The following is a 14627-nucleotide window of genomic DNA, read 5'->3' on the forward strand; positions in this document are numbered from 1 at the left end:
GGCATTGTCTTTCTCCTATTGGAATAACACCTTGCTAACTAGTGCTAGCATGAGCGGATAATTATTAGACTTTACAAATTAGCAAGTGTAAACTAGACAAAGAAAAAATATTTTTACCTCAAAAAATTGTGCTGAGTGTTTTTGGCAAGTATGCCCAATTTCAAAAGCAATTTGGGTTTTCTGTTTTTGTTTTATTTTTTTGTTTCATTTTGTTTGTTTGTGGTTCCTGTGCTCCATATGCAGCTTTGTATGTATTTCACAGATAAGGTAATGTTTGAAGCATTTAAAAATTGCCAAAAATTTAGCTAATTTGATTTGAACTTGGAATGAAGCCACTGGGTGGAATGGAGGTGTAATAGGGAATGAAAAATTGGGGTGGGTCGGGTGGGAATATATATTTATAAACAATATTCCATGATATTTTTAATGATAATTGCTTTAGGAATTAATATGACTTATTAGGAAAAGAAAAGAAAGAAAAAACCTATTGAATAGGTTTTTTGAAATAACCTATTATTATTCACTAGGACAATCTACAGTTTGTCAGTTTTGATGCAGGGCTGTTTGTCACAAAGCTAAACTACCAGCAGTTAGGTAGATTCCCTTGTTCAAATGGCTTTATAATTTGCAAAAGAGAAGGCCTTTTCTTCTCTATTAGCTTTGATAAAAATGCATTTTCTTTTGGAAAGAACCACTTTATTTTCCTCCTTTCTTTTTCTTTTTTCCTTTCCTTTTTTTTCTTTTCTTTTTTTTTTCTTTTTATTTTAAAGATATTTGGGCTATAGGGTGTATATTTGCAGAACTACTAACGTCAGAACCAATATTTCACTGTCGACAAGAGGACATCAAAACTAGTAATCCTTATCACCATGACCAGCTGGACAGAATATTCAATGTAATGGGATTTCCTGCAGGTACACATTATGTTTTTGTTTTTGTTTTTAAATCACTGTTGTTTGAACTTAGATATCTTCATTGGAAAGGTGTGTATCTTTAGCTGATGAAAGCTACTCTTACTCAATTCTTTATGATTTGCATTAATCAAAGATCCTTAGAAGTAGCAAAATTTATAGAGTTCACATATTAGCATAAAGATATTTATGGGTTTTCTGAATTTGAGGAGTATATTTTTGTTTCATTTTATTTTTTTGTTTTGTTTTGTTAATATTTGAAATGATAAAATATTTGCAATATCTGAATTAAAAGGTGCCTTTAGTTCTTACCAGGGGAAACTATAATAAAATTCAGTAGTATGTATTTTTGTCTGGCAGCACATATAATAATACCATTACTTGGGATTTAAATACAAATTTTAAACATTATATATAGGGCACTGTACAGAATCACATTATAGTGAATAACAGAATTTTTTACCCTATAACCCTTGCCAGTAAGAACATTCTTTTAAGTGTTCTATTAGAACAGCGACCTTGCCTGCACCAATTGGCAGCAGGGAGAAAGTTGTTTAGATGTCTCATCACAGGCGTTAGACCCCTCAGTTTTTCAGCAATATCCCCATCCCTTGTTATGTATGCCATAGCATGGTAGTTCATCAGGCACTAAAGACTCTGCCCAGAGGTCTAGAATAATGAAGTTTTGCTTTAAAAACCTACATAATATTGGCTAGTCAGGTATTTATTAGAAATTGTTTCTTACTAGGAATTTTTCTCAGGTCAGGGTAACTCAAGACTAATACAGAAATACCTGGGAGTTATAATTTCACATTCCCTTGTAGGAGTGTTAACACAGATACTACCTTTCTGCAGCATTGGTCAACGGGCCTGTGAAGACTGCTTTTTTGTGACGAGAATTTTATTTATTCACTAAATATTTGAGTACCTGCCATGTGCCAAGCACTGTGTTATGCATAAAATAATGTTAATATAACAAGCATGATTCTTGCCTTCTTGGAGTTTATATTGTACTACTCTAAGGAGAATGTTTAAATAATAGCAATGGTTTGAGTAGATGGAGAAGAATGGCCTTTTCTTCCGACTTCTGAATGTGTCCCCTGTTTCTAAGACCCTAGAGAAAGGAACATGGCTTACAAGGCGGTGGAAGAGGGAGGTGGCCTCTCTGTAGGAGATGATTTTTAATGTGTAATTCAACAGTTAGGGGAGGCTCAGCTTATAAGGAAGTTGAAAAGCAGGCAGTAGGGTTTAGATTTAATGTACAAAAGAATGAGAATCCATGGTAAGTTCTTGAGAATTAGTGACATGGTTTATGTTATATTTTAGGAAGATTAGTATGGTTGTGGTAGGTAAAAATCAATTAAAGAGAGGTAACTGAAGTCAGGGAAGCCAGCTGTTTGCCTGTATAGCAGTACTCCAGGTGTAAAGTGATGAAAAGGATGGAGAATAAAGGACAAATACAGAATTTTTTATATGTAATTAAAGGAAAAGGAAAAGATTATCTCAGGATGTCTAGCTTGAGAAATTAACAAAATAGAGAAATTAGAGCAAGGAAATAATTAAGGAGAAAATCCCATGTAGGAGTTTAAAGTATATATTTAGTTGACTTTACAGTGTGATATCTTTGGAGGCTAGGTTGCACAAATCTGTATAAGTAAGTTGAAGGCAGTTGTCTAAAGGTCATTTAAAAGCTAAACGTGCGGTGAAGCTACCTGTTGTAGTAGCGGCTAGTAGTCTTTCCACACAAGGCTGTTGACAGTGATGACGAAAACTAGCCCTCTAGCATGTGTTGTCTCAGCAACTCTAAGGCCAGCAAACCACCTGAAACATTTTCTGCCTAATGTAAGCAGCTGGGGGTGTTTTTGTCAATGGTACCGAAACTAGCCAAGCCACCAGCTGACTTATTTGCGTACTAGTTATGTCCTACCCTGTTCTATTCCAGACAGTTGTTGCTGCTCGCATTGATTGCTGCTGTAAAAACAGTGTATTTAATAAAGTGAACATAAGGAGGGCCATGTAAAAAAAAAAAAGTGCATCTTACAGCTACAGAGGGGAAAGATAACACATTTGTCATTGAAGACACTGGTTGCTGATTTAACTAAGAAATTGGGTGGAAAGGGGAAAAAGTGGTTTTACAAACAGAAATAGAAATATTTATTAATAACTTATTCCTCTCTACTTACAGAAATTGAGGTAACTTATAGTAAATTACATAGAAAGTAAGTACTAAATAGATAAACTAGAGATCTAATGCTATACAAGGGATGAGAATTGTATTTATAGGTCAAGATAAGATATTTACTATAGTAATTTATTTGAGGTCTGTGCTTTCATGGAGGTTCAAAGTGTATAGGACATGTGATGAAATTGAGGTAACTTTTTTTTAATTCTTGAGAATAGGAACCTAGACAACATAAAATTTTATCAATGTATTTCACAGATAAAGATTGGGAAGATATAAAAAAGATGCCTGAACATTCAACATTAATGAAAGATTTCAGAAGAAATACGTAAGTTGGAAAGAAAGTAGATCCTTTGTTGATTTTTGCTTTTCCAGAATCCTCAGGATAAGATTGAATACTCAACAGAATACTGAACATAAGCTTATTCTAATAAATAATTTTTCTTCTTTACTTAATAAATATTTTATCTTTTCAGATGTTTAAGTGATATAAAGAAGGTAAACAGCTAATTTTAGCAGCTGATTTGGATATGAGAAAGAAACTCTTACCATACTTAATTACTTTCTGGAAGCGAGCATTAATGGAAGGGATCACAGCTGAAGCAGTAAGGTTGCTTATTTCAGTCAAGAAATAAGCAACCTTGCTAGCCATCAGTTGCCCACCCACCTGGGTTGTGTCATCATTTTAAGCAAGTTTTAATAGAGAAGAAGGAATATTTCATTTATTTACAATGCAAGATCAGAGCATTGGGAGAGGACAGTTTATAGGTCTATAACAAATTTTTTAAAATTTTAAATTTATTTTAAACTTACTAGTAAGGCTGAATTAAACATTTGACCCATATGTTATTTAAGAGAGTTGTTGAGATAACAGTCTTATAAAAAAATAACTATTCAGTATGTATTATTTATGAAATTATCCTGTGTTTACTCAGTGGTATCCATTCATAGGTGACTAGTGTGAATATTGAATGAAATATGAAATTGAGCTAATGTTATGCCGATTATGCCATTTTTAATAAATATTCTTTATTGGTTGTGATTAAAATAATTGGAAAAACTTCAGCCAATGTAAAATTAACCTCAAAATCTAATGTAGATATTTCATAGTATTTCTCTTTCAGGTATACCAACTGCAGCCTTATCAAGTATATGGAAAAACATAAAGTTAAACCAGATAGTAAAGCATTCCACTTGGTAAGCTTTAGAGAACAATAATAAAATTTTTTTCACTGATTAGCTAACCAGAGGTTTTTTGGGGTCAGTTTATACTGTAATTTAGCACTCTTAGAGTACTTTAATGGTAAATGCAGACATCTTGTTGCTGCATATTAGGAAAGGCATAAAAACACTTGTTTTTCCAAACCCATAACATGGTTTAACAGACTAATGTTTGGTTACATTAGATTTTTTAAAGAGAGTTATTGTGGGGCGCCTGGCGGCTCAGTCGGTTGGGTGGCTGCCTTCGGCTCAGGTCATGATCCAGGGTCCTGGGATTGAGCCCCGCGTCAGGCTCTTTGCTCAGTGGAGAGCCTGCTACTCCCTCTCCCTCTGCTGCTCCCCCTGCTTGTGCCCTCTCTCTCTCTCTCTGTCAAATAAATAAATAAAATCTTAAAAAAAAAAGTTTTAAAGATAGTTATTGTACCAAGTCTGTGAAGAACATTTTTAAAATTACTTTTATTGGTTTTCATCGATTATTTTAAAATTTCAAAAATTTCAGAGAAGAATCTAAAAGAAAACCATCCCACTACTCAGAAGTAACTTTTATAGATTATTTTGTATTTCAACTCTTTGAAAGATTATTTATAAAATTTTTAACTCCCAAGATACTCTTACAGACTTGGGTATTAGAAGTCCTTCAGTGATGGTACGCATTATTTGCTTTTTCTGGAAGAATATGAGAGATGCAGTATTTATTACTGTATAATGGAAAAATAGTTTGACTTAGAATCTAAATGAATCCATGTGCTATTGTAATTTATGACATTATATTCAACTTACCAACTTAAATTTGTTTACAATAAAATTTCCATTTTTACATCATAACAATTAAAAATGATTTTCAGTTTTATGGGTTTTTTTTTTAAGTTATATAACATACAAAGGGGAAATTTCGGGGAACAGGTATTTGGCTTAAAATTCTTTTAATCCTTTATTCTCAATATTTTTAAACGAGTTCATTAAATGGGAATTTTTTTGTCTTGAAAGTGTTATATTTTCCTTTATTCCAGTAGCAGGCCACTTGCAAACATGTCTTCTGTTTCTGCTCTTTCTTCTCTGTCTACTGCTTCTGCTTCTACACCTTCTGTTTATTTTTATATCATGTCATATGTCCTGTATTTCATATCAGCAACTTAAAAAGCAGGGCCTAACCTATCTTATTACCACACAATATATTATTATCCAAATAATGGTTTCTTATAATGTACTTACAACAGAACCCAAATAGGAAGGTAAGTTAGATCCTTCAAAATTATGGACTTACTTATTCTAACAAAACAATGATTATAGTGGTAGACCAAAAGTCACAGTTCAGGGGACTTGCTCTTACTTACCTCCAACTTGCTGCTATTCGGTGTAGTCTAAAGTGACTCTCACAACCATCATCACTGAAATTCCAGAGATATACTTCCCTCACAGCTTAGTTGCTTGTTTTTACTGCGGTGACCTATCTTGGGTGGGCCCATCTGAAAGCTCTAATGTAACTCTTATAAAACTGTTGAGCATTTTAAATGGCAAATCCATGCTTTTCCTTTCAACTCTAAAAATAAAGTGCTTCCACTGAAATATCAGATCATCAAAATTAAATTTAAATCTTACCGTTCCAGCGTTTCCTCTGTATTTTTCAATATTGTATGTCGTTCTGTCCTCTGATTGTGTCATCTCCCATCAAGTCTCAACGCATCTGTTGGTGTTCAAGTAAGGTGTCCCAGTCCACAGCACTAGAGTCACCTGAGAAGTTGGTAGAAAGGCCACTCCTCAGACTCCTGCGCAGATATCCCAGTCAGAGCTCTGGGAGTGGGGCCTAGCAGTCTGCTTTCAGAAGTGCTCCAGGGGCAGTTCTGATGTACTGTGAAGTCTGAAAACCACCGTGTTAGATCAGAGGATAAGCTGAGAGACCACTACTTAGATAAGCTCTTTAATCACCTACTAAAATCAAATGTTCTAAAATAAATAAATAAAATAAATAAAAATAAATCAAATCAAATATTCTAGTTCATAAAGTCTTAAGTAAACTATGTTTTTACCAAAAAATACTGAATTTTGACATTAGTGTGACATTTCTGTAGGTAACAAAATAATAATAACAATAATAATAATAATAATGGCAGCTAACACATAGTGCTTTTTTTGTGTTCAGGTACCATTAGAATTGCTTTCCATATATTATCTCATTTAATTTTGAAAACAAACCTATGGGTGTAGGTGCTATTTTTAATCTCCATTTGACAAAAGAGGTTACAAAGAGATTAAGCAACTTGTCCAAAGTCACTCATCTAATAAATGTCAAGACTTGAACCCAAGTGGTATCCTTCGAATCTCCATTCATAACCCCTCTGTACTTTACAAGTTCTGTATCAAGCACCATATTTATTTAGACTAGGATAGCACTGGCCAGGAGAGCTTTCTCTGATGATCTGTGCTGTCCAGTAGGGAGCTTCTAGCCACATGTGGCTCTTGAGCTCTAGAAATGCACCTGATATGACTGAGAAATTGATTTGTTTAAGTTTAATTTGGTTTTAGTTAATTTGGCTTTAAATCTAAATAGCCACATGTGGCTAGTGTATTATTTGTGTTATAATAATTTTCCCCTTAATAAAAAAGGAATAGAAAATACAAGATTTTAGTCCTGTTCTAAACTGGACAAAGCAGTCTGCATAATATAGGTCATTGGTTTAGAGTAAGAAGTAAGTATAGTTACTTCTTAATAGAAGAACCAAGTAAGATCATGATTATTAGAATGACTGAATGTGAATTACTACATTAAATGTAATAATCAAGTTTTTCTGTTGTTAATTTGGGGGAATAAATATCCTTCAAATTGTGGTGTTTTCATCAAAAAACATATACGTCCCACATATGGCCAAGGATATAACTATGAGAAGTAACACAGTAATGTTTTTATGATTTATGGTTTCAGCTTCAGAAGTTGCTTACCATGGACCCAATAAAGCGAATTACCTCAGAACAGGCTATGCAGGATCCCTATTTCTTAGAAGATCCACTTCCTACATCAGAGTAAGTGATCAATTTATTACCTCACCAGCATGGTAGAATTTTTTGGAGCATGCTTGTTTGAGTTGTCAACTCCAAGTTGCCACTCCTCTTACATGGGGACCCAGGGAAATCCCAATGACAAGCAAAAAATGAGTTCTGATGACTGAGGTGTCATTTCGGGCTTTTATGGGTAAGAACCACTCCTGTTCACGTCTTGCTTTATGAAACCTTGCCATCTTTAGTTTCGGTGGGGCGCCAGTTACTCAGTGGCAGGTTGATTATGCATGCTGTAGCTCACTCAGACTCACTGAGATTGCCCACTGCTTGCAGTTACAGTTTTATGTTCCAATTGCAAATCCCATTCCCAAATAAATTTGTGTTCCCCATGTCACCTTTTATTTTATGTGTAGAAGGGAGAGTTAAAAAAAAAAATTGTGTTCGAATAGTGACATTTCCTCTGGAATCTGTATTTGGGTTGTAATAATAAAAGAGTGAGGCTGGGATAAAAGAAAGTTGAGTCATATTCGATGATTATTGATTATTTTTATACAATGAAAAGTCCTCCCATGGCCTGCTATAATGTCACTGATTAGAAGAAAAGATTCATCTTGTCACAGTTGCATGAAAGGTGCTTATTTTACAAATATGGAAACAAAGTCCATTGTAGAAGAATAAAATGAAGCATCTGAAATATTGATTGGCATACCAGAAATCGTTTTTCTTTTTTCTTGTGAGCAGCGTTTTTGCCGGTTGTCAAATCCCTTACCCAAAACGAGAATTTTTAACCGAAGAAGAACCTGATGACAAAGGAGACAAAGTAAGTATTAAAGTACATTTGGCTGCTTCTTGTTTTATTCAATGCTACCATAACATTTTCTTGTTTGTATTTGGTTCTCCTTCTGAGTTGAACTTTATTTTTCTGTTTAACCAATTGAGAAGAACCAGCAGCAGCAGCAGGGCAATAACCATACTAATGGAACTGGTCACCCAGGGAATCAAGACAGCAGTCATACACAGGGACCCCCGTTGAAAAAAGTGAGAGTTGTTCCTCCTACCACTACCTCAGGTGGACTAATCATGACCTCAGACTATCAGGTATTTCCAATTTATTTTGTACTGACTTGCCATATCAGTATTTGTATATGGGTTTGTGACCTTTGGAAAATGCAGTATAACTAAGAAAATGCTGACCTTTATGTACCTGGGGAAATATACTGACGTGAGTGTTATTGACATGGAAAAGTACTGACTATGGTACAATACAGGGTACCTACTGACTTTTGAATTAGACAGACCTGGAATGATCAAACTTAAATCCTGCCATTTATTAACTGTGTGACCTTGGACAAATAATATAACATTTCCTGCTTTAGTTTTTCATCTGTAAAATGAGACTAGCCAAGCCTTACTTGTAGTTCTTGTAGGAGTAGACGTAATAAACCCTAGCCCCTGACTTGTGGTAGGAGCTCAATCAATGCTGTGTATTGTTTTCAAACAACAGTATACCAAGAATGTTGAAGAACACAGGCTTTCAGGGGCGCCTGGGTGGCTCAGTTGGTTAAGCATCTGCTTTCAGCTCAGGTCATGATCCAGGGTCCTGGGAATCTAGCCCCAAGTTGAGCTCCCTCCTCAGTGGGGGATCTGCTTCTCTCTCTGCCTCTGCCCACCCCACCCTCCCCCCGCCCCCGGTTGTGCTCTCTCTTGCTTTCTCTCTCACGTAAATAAATAAAATCATAAAAAGAACACAGGCTTTCAGATCCCAGCCCAGCCGCTGACTTTGGGTAACCTTGAGTAAGTAATTCAGATGTTCTCAGTTTTCTCACTTGTAGAAGTGGATGATGGCAAGGATTAATCTCTTCGTAACCTCATTGGTCAAATGGAGATTAAAAATAGCACCTACAACCGTCGATTCGTTTTCAAAATTAAATGAGATAATATATGGAAAGCGATTCTAATGGTACCTGAACACAAAAAAAGGGCTATATATAATTATAAACTTTTGTATATAACTTGTTGCAGAAAATGATTCATTAAAGGGCATAAAAATATTTAATACCAAAGAAAATGGTTCTGCGCTGCCTTTTCTTGTCCTATTCATTTTTATTCTTTAGTCACACATGTGCTGGGAGGCTTCTGTTGAAGAAACTAGCATGTCAATTAGCTTTGAATTTCTTAGTATATATATCATTAAGTTCATGTATAAACATCTCAAGCAAATTAATTATTACTTATCAGGTAGTTACAAAACAGCTTAAAAGGGGGATTACTGCTATAGAAAAACAATGAACTGCACTACATAGAAATAAGACCCAGCTTAATGTTATTTACTGACAATACTTCTGACCTTAGTTGATATTGAAAGATTGGGGGTTTTTGTCATTGTCATTCTAAAGCCTAGTACATGGCACAAGACTTTTTAATTGTTACTGCCTTGAAATAAATGCCATTGGAAACCTAAGCCTCACTGGCTTGGGGCAGAGCCATCTCTTAGAAACACCTGACTCTCATTTCTCGCTCGTTCTTCTTTTGCAGCGTTCCAATCCACATGCTGCCTATCCCAACCCTGGACCAAGCACATCACAGCCACAGAGCAGCATGGGATACTCAACTACCTCCCAGCAGCCTCCACAGTACTCGCATCAGACACACCGGTACTGAGCTGCGCTGGAATGTTGTCAAGCACTGTTGCTGGCGCTGCAGGACTGACGGTGCGGCTCTCTGCGGGAACCTGGTACGGGCCATGGAATGTACTGTACACCCACATCCTCAGACTGCCCAGCAGCCAAGTTCCACCACCTTTCACAGACCGGGGTAGTGGCTTCCAAGTTGTACCTGTTTTGGAGTTAGACTTGAAAGAAAGTGCTAGCACAGTTTGTGTTGTGGATTTGCTACTTCCATAGTTTACTTGACATGGTTCAGACTGACCAATGCATTTTTTTCAGTGACAGTCTGTAGCAGTTGAAGCTGTGAAATGTGCTAGGGGCGAGCATTTGTCTTGTATGTGGTGAATTCTTTCAGTGTAACAACATTATCTGACCAATAGTACACACACACACACACACACACACACACACACACAGAAGTTTAACTGGTACTTGAAACATACAGTATATGTTAACTCAACAAAATAACCAAGACTCAAAGTGAGATTATTTTGGTACACCTTTCATTTTAGTGTCTTATCAGTGGGTTGATTCATTTTCTACATTAATCAGTGTTTTTTGACCAAGACTGTTGCTTGGGTTTTTTTGAAAGTACAAAAGCCACATAGTTTTTCCAGAAAGGTTTCAAAACTCCCAAAGATTAATTTCCAACTTATAAGTTTGTTTTTGTTTTCAATCTATGACTTGACTGGTATTAAAGCTGCTATTTGATAGTAATTAAATATGTTGTCATTGATATAAACCTGTTTGGTTCAGCAAACAAACTGAAATGATTGTCATAGACAGTGTTTTATTTTTCCTGTTGGTGTTGCTGATTAGTGAGCATGCTTTAAGATGAAAAAAGCATGAATGATAACTTCCTCTGAAAGGTGCGGCATCCGATTCAGATATTTTGTCTTGATTTTAAAGCTGGTTGGTGTAGTGCTATTAAAATTTTGTTCAGTTAATTTTACTTTTTAAAACTTGTTCGCACGTTGTTTAGGGTGCCCTTACTTCAGCAAAGGAGAAGGAGTAGGAGAGCCTTAGAATTTTTGAGGAAAAAAAAAAAACCTATAACATACAATGTACTGTATCAAACTATTTTACATGAATGACACAAGTATTCTGAATTTAAAAAAAAATTGAACATTGTTAAAAACAAGGTGTTATGTAATAAATTTATTTTTCATAAATCAAAATATGAAGTCGGCTCTATTTTTGTATACACAAAAGTGTTTTATTTTAAAGCGTGCCTTAACAAGTGGCCTCTAAATAAATCTGTTCAGTTGTTTTCCTTAATAATGTCTATATATTCAGCCTCCAGAGTGGAGTGGAGTATAATGATTTATGATTTAGATATGGATTCTTTGCTCTGTTGCACTTAGCACTATAATAGAAGATGTCGACGAGACACCTTTCTAATTGAAAGAATTATGATGAGCCTTCCATTTCTAGAATAAGGCCTAATTCTGTCTTATGCTGGGAACAGTTTGTTTTAGCCCAAATAATTATTTTTCCTCCCTCCTTCAGCACAAAACACAGAAGATTAAAAAAGCTAACATAGTTTTTTTTCTTAAAAAGTCAGCTCATTCCTATAAAAACATTCTAAAACATTTGAAGAACTGAGGAATTCCAATCCTGATAGGCCTGACTATAGCAGTAAGTATAATTCAGGAGCCGAATGTGCATTTCCATGTTCTGTCTCCCCACCACAGCTCCTCCACACAGCGTGAGGATCTGATCCTAGAGCTCCGTCCTCAGCACCTTCAGGAGCTCCCCTCTGGCCACAGACTGAGTCAGTCTTAACCTAACCATGTCTTGTTTCCCTTCACTCGAATTGTCTTCTATTTTTCCTCCCTGCCTTTGATGCAGTGGCTTCCAACCTTCATGGTCATGAAAATCATCTGTGGTTTGTTTTCTCTGGGTCTAGTCCCAGAGGTCGGTTCGGGGAATTGGGGAGGGACATGGAATCTTCATTTTTAACAAGCTCCTCAGTTGGTTCTGATGTGGGAGTCTGAGGAAAACACAGGAAGAACACCTCCAAGCTGGTCTAAAGATTGAGCAAACAGTAGCAGTTCAGTCAGCGGCTTGGAGAGAGGGCTGCCCTGTTGACAACCCACCTTCTGCATAAATTTCAGAAAGCAAAACCCATTATAGCAAGTTCCACTGTAAATGTTGGAAACTCCTAGGGCTCAGTTCTCACATTTTTAGATTTATCAACCTCCGTTCTTGGAGTGATCCTGTCCAGTCTTGAGTTCAACATGTTGGTGACTATTAAATTTATATATCCAGACTATTTCATATACAGTTCCAGACTCATATATTTAATTGCATCTGTGACACATAGACAAATAACATACCCAGACACATACCAACCATCATCCTCTAGTGCATTCCTTGGCCTTATTTCTTTACATTGCACCTATCACATATTTGTGACCATTTTCTGTCTCTTCCTGTAGAATGGAAGCTCCGTGGAAGGAGCCCTATTCCATCTCAGCCTCTCCTCTTTCCATTTGCCCCCAGGTAATCTCACCCAGGCTCAGGACTTGGGTAGACTGATGGTTCCCAGATTTCCTATCCACACCTACCTGCTGTATCTGACTCATTACTGCAGACGGTCTCTAGACTGAAGACATCCAAAGCAGACTCCTGGCTCCGCCATCCACCCTGCTCCTTTTATAGACTTAACCCTCTCAGTGATTAGGAATCCCCTCCCTCCGAGTCATCCAAGCCACACACAAGCCTTGGCACCATCCCCTCTCACATACACTATATCCATTCCACATGCAAATCTTGGGTGCTTCCCCTTTCTATCCCCAATCAAATTGCCCTCACCACCTTTACTGTGCTGCGCTGTGCCAAACCACAGCCACCTCTTCCCTAGACTCTTACACAAGCTTCCTGCCTGTTTCCACCCTAAACTCCCTTAGCCTCCTCCACACACACAGACACAGCAGCCTGAGTGACGATTTTAACAGCTCATGGCCCTCCTCTGCTCTCATCCCTCCAGTGCTTCTGGCGCAGTGAAAACCAGGCGGGTCCCTGCAACATTCATGATGGCCTCCTCCTATTTCTTATGACTATCTTCTGTCACCCCTCATGTGCTTCACTCCAGAGGCACTGCTGTCCTTCACTGTTCCTCGAGCCTGCCAAGCACCTGTTGTCTCACGACTCTTAGGCGCTATTCTGTCTGCATCTGCCTCCCGCTCTCCTGAGCTAGTTCTGGGTTCACTCCCTCACCTCTTCAGGCCTGCTCAGATCTTATCTTAGAGAGGCTTATCCTTTCCACTCTGAAATGGCAGCCTGTTCTCCGCCTCCCCACTCCCTATCCCCTTCACTCAGCTTCACCTTCCCTCCTAGCACTGACCCCACTGACTTAGACTTGCTTGTTGTTTCTCCCCACCTACTGGAAGATAAACTCCACAAAGGCAGCCTTTTTCCATTGAGATGTCATTGACATGTAACACTGTTTTTTTGAGGGGTGAGAGATGTTGATTGGATATACTCAGGTAAGGCAACAGGATTACCACCACAGTTAGCTAACACTTCTAGGCAGGCTTTTTATGTACTACAATAATCCCAGCAACTGGAAGAGTGCCTGGGGGTACACAGTAGTGCTTATAACTATTTACTGAGTGAATGAGTGAGTGCATAAGTGACTTTGTATTTGGATGTCAAATAGTATCTCAAACCCGGCATATCCAAAAGAGAACTTTTAATCTTCTCTCCCTAGCCACCATCTAGCTTCCTAACCGGTGCCCGGCTCCCACTCATGCTTCCACTCACACCATTCTGTAGCCTGTCTTCCACATAGCAGTGATCCTGTCGCTTCAGAACAGTGATTACTACTCGGCATTTTTATGCATATATGTTTTTTTGTTTGTGTATTTGTTTATTGTCTAACCCCCCGTGGGGGTAAGGACTTTGTCATCCTTTTAAAGAATAAACTATAATGGTCATTGTACATGCTCTTAATCCTTCAATGGCTTCCCATCACACTTAGAATAAAGTCAGAATTTCTCAACGTTGTCTAAAATAATCCAGTTTGTTAGCTTCCTCACCATTCTCATTTACTCTCTCTCTCTCTCTTCCCATCGGTTGCTCTGCTCCAATTACTTTAGACTCTTAGTTTTCCTTGCTATGCTTTCACTTAGCATTATACCCTCCATGTTGTTGAAATGGCAAGATGTCATTCTTTTTTATAGCTGAGTAATATTCCTCTGTGTGTGTGTGTGTGTGTGTGTGGGTGTGTGTGTGTGTGTGTGTGCGTGACATCTTTATCCATTCACTTATCCATGGGCACTTGGGCTGCTTCCATAGTTTGGCTATTGTAAATAATGCTGCAGTAAAAGTGTATCTTTTCAAATTAGTGTTTTCCTATTCTTTGGGTAAATACCCAGTAGTGAAATTGCTGAGTCATATGGTAATTATATTTTTAACTTTTTGAGGAACCTCTGTACTGTTTTCCACAGTGGCTGTACCAGTTTGCATTCCCACCAGTGGTGCAGGAGGGTTTCTTTTCCTCCGCATCCTTGTCAACACTTGTTTCTTGTATTTTTTATTTCAGCCATTCTGACAGGTGTAAAGTGATATCCCATTGTGGTTTTGTTTTGCATTTCTGTGATGATGAGTGATGTTAAGCCCATTTTCATGTGTCTGTTGGCCATCTGG

At 37.3% G+C, this 14627-nt stretch overlaps 1 protein-coding gene across 6 annotated transcripts in view; it reads left to right on the forward strand.

The window, feature by feature from the left end:
- CDK8 (cyclin dependent kinase 8) overlaps positions 1-11152 on the forward strand; it is a 140770-nt gene extending 129618 nt beyond the window's left edge. For 2 of the 6 annotated variants that reach the window (XM_028107086.2, XM_028107140.2), the window contains 7 exons: positions 771-914; positions 3352-3421; positions 4218-4290; positions 7235-7332; positions 8050-8128; positions 8248-8406; positions 9844-11152. In XM_028107086.2, coding sequence (XP_027962887.1) covers positions 771-914; positions 3352-3421; positions 4218-4290; positions 7235-7332; positions 8050-8128; positions 8248-8406; positions 9844-9969 — 749 coding nt within the window. In that variant the 3' untranslated portion in view covers positions 9970-11152. The remainder of the gene's footprint in view (positions 1-770; positions 915-3351; positions 3422-4217; positions 4291-7234; positions 7333-8049; positions 8129-8247; positions 8407-9843) is intronic. The other 4 variants (XM_028107094.2, XM_028107104.2, XM_028107112.2 and 1 more) reach the window with 4 other exon arrangements.
- The last annotated feature ends 3475 nt before the right edge of the window (positions 11153-14627 follow it).

This window comes from Eumetopias jubatus, unplaced genomic scaffold (assembly GCF_037043125.1).
Source record: "Eumetopias jubatus isolate StellerSeaLion01/CBP00866 unplaced genomic scaffold, mEumJub1_p1.0 scaffold_3, whole genome shotgun sequence".
In the NCBI taxonomy this organism is placed as follows: domain Eukaryota; kingdom Metazoa; phylum Chordata; class Mammalia; order Carnivora; family Otariidae; genus Eumetopias; species Eumetopias jubatus.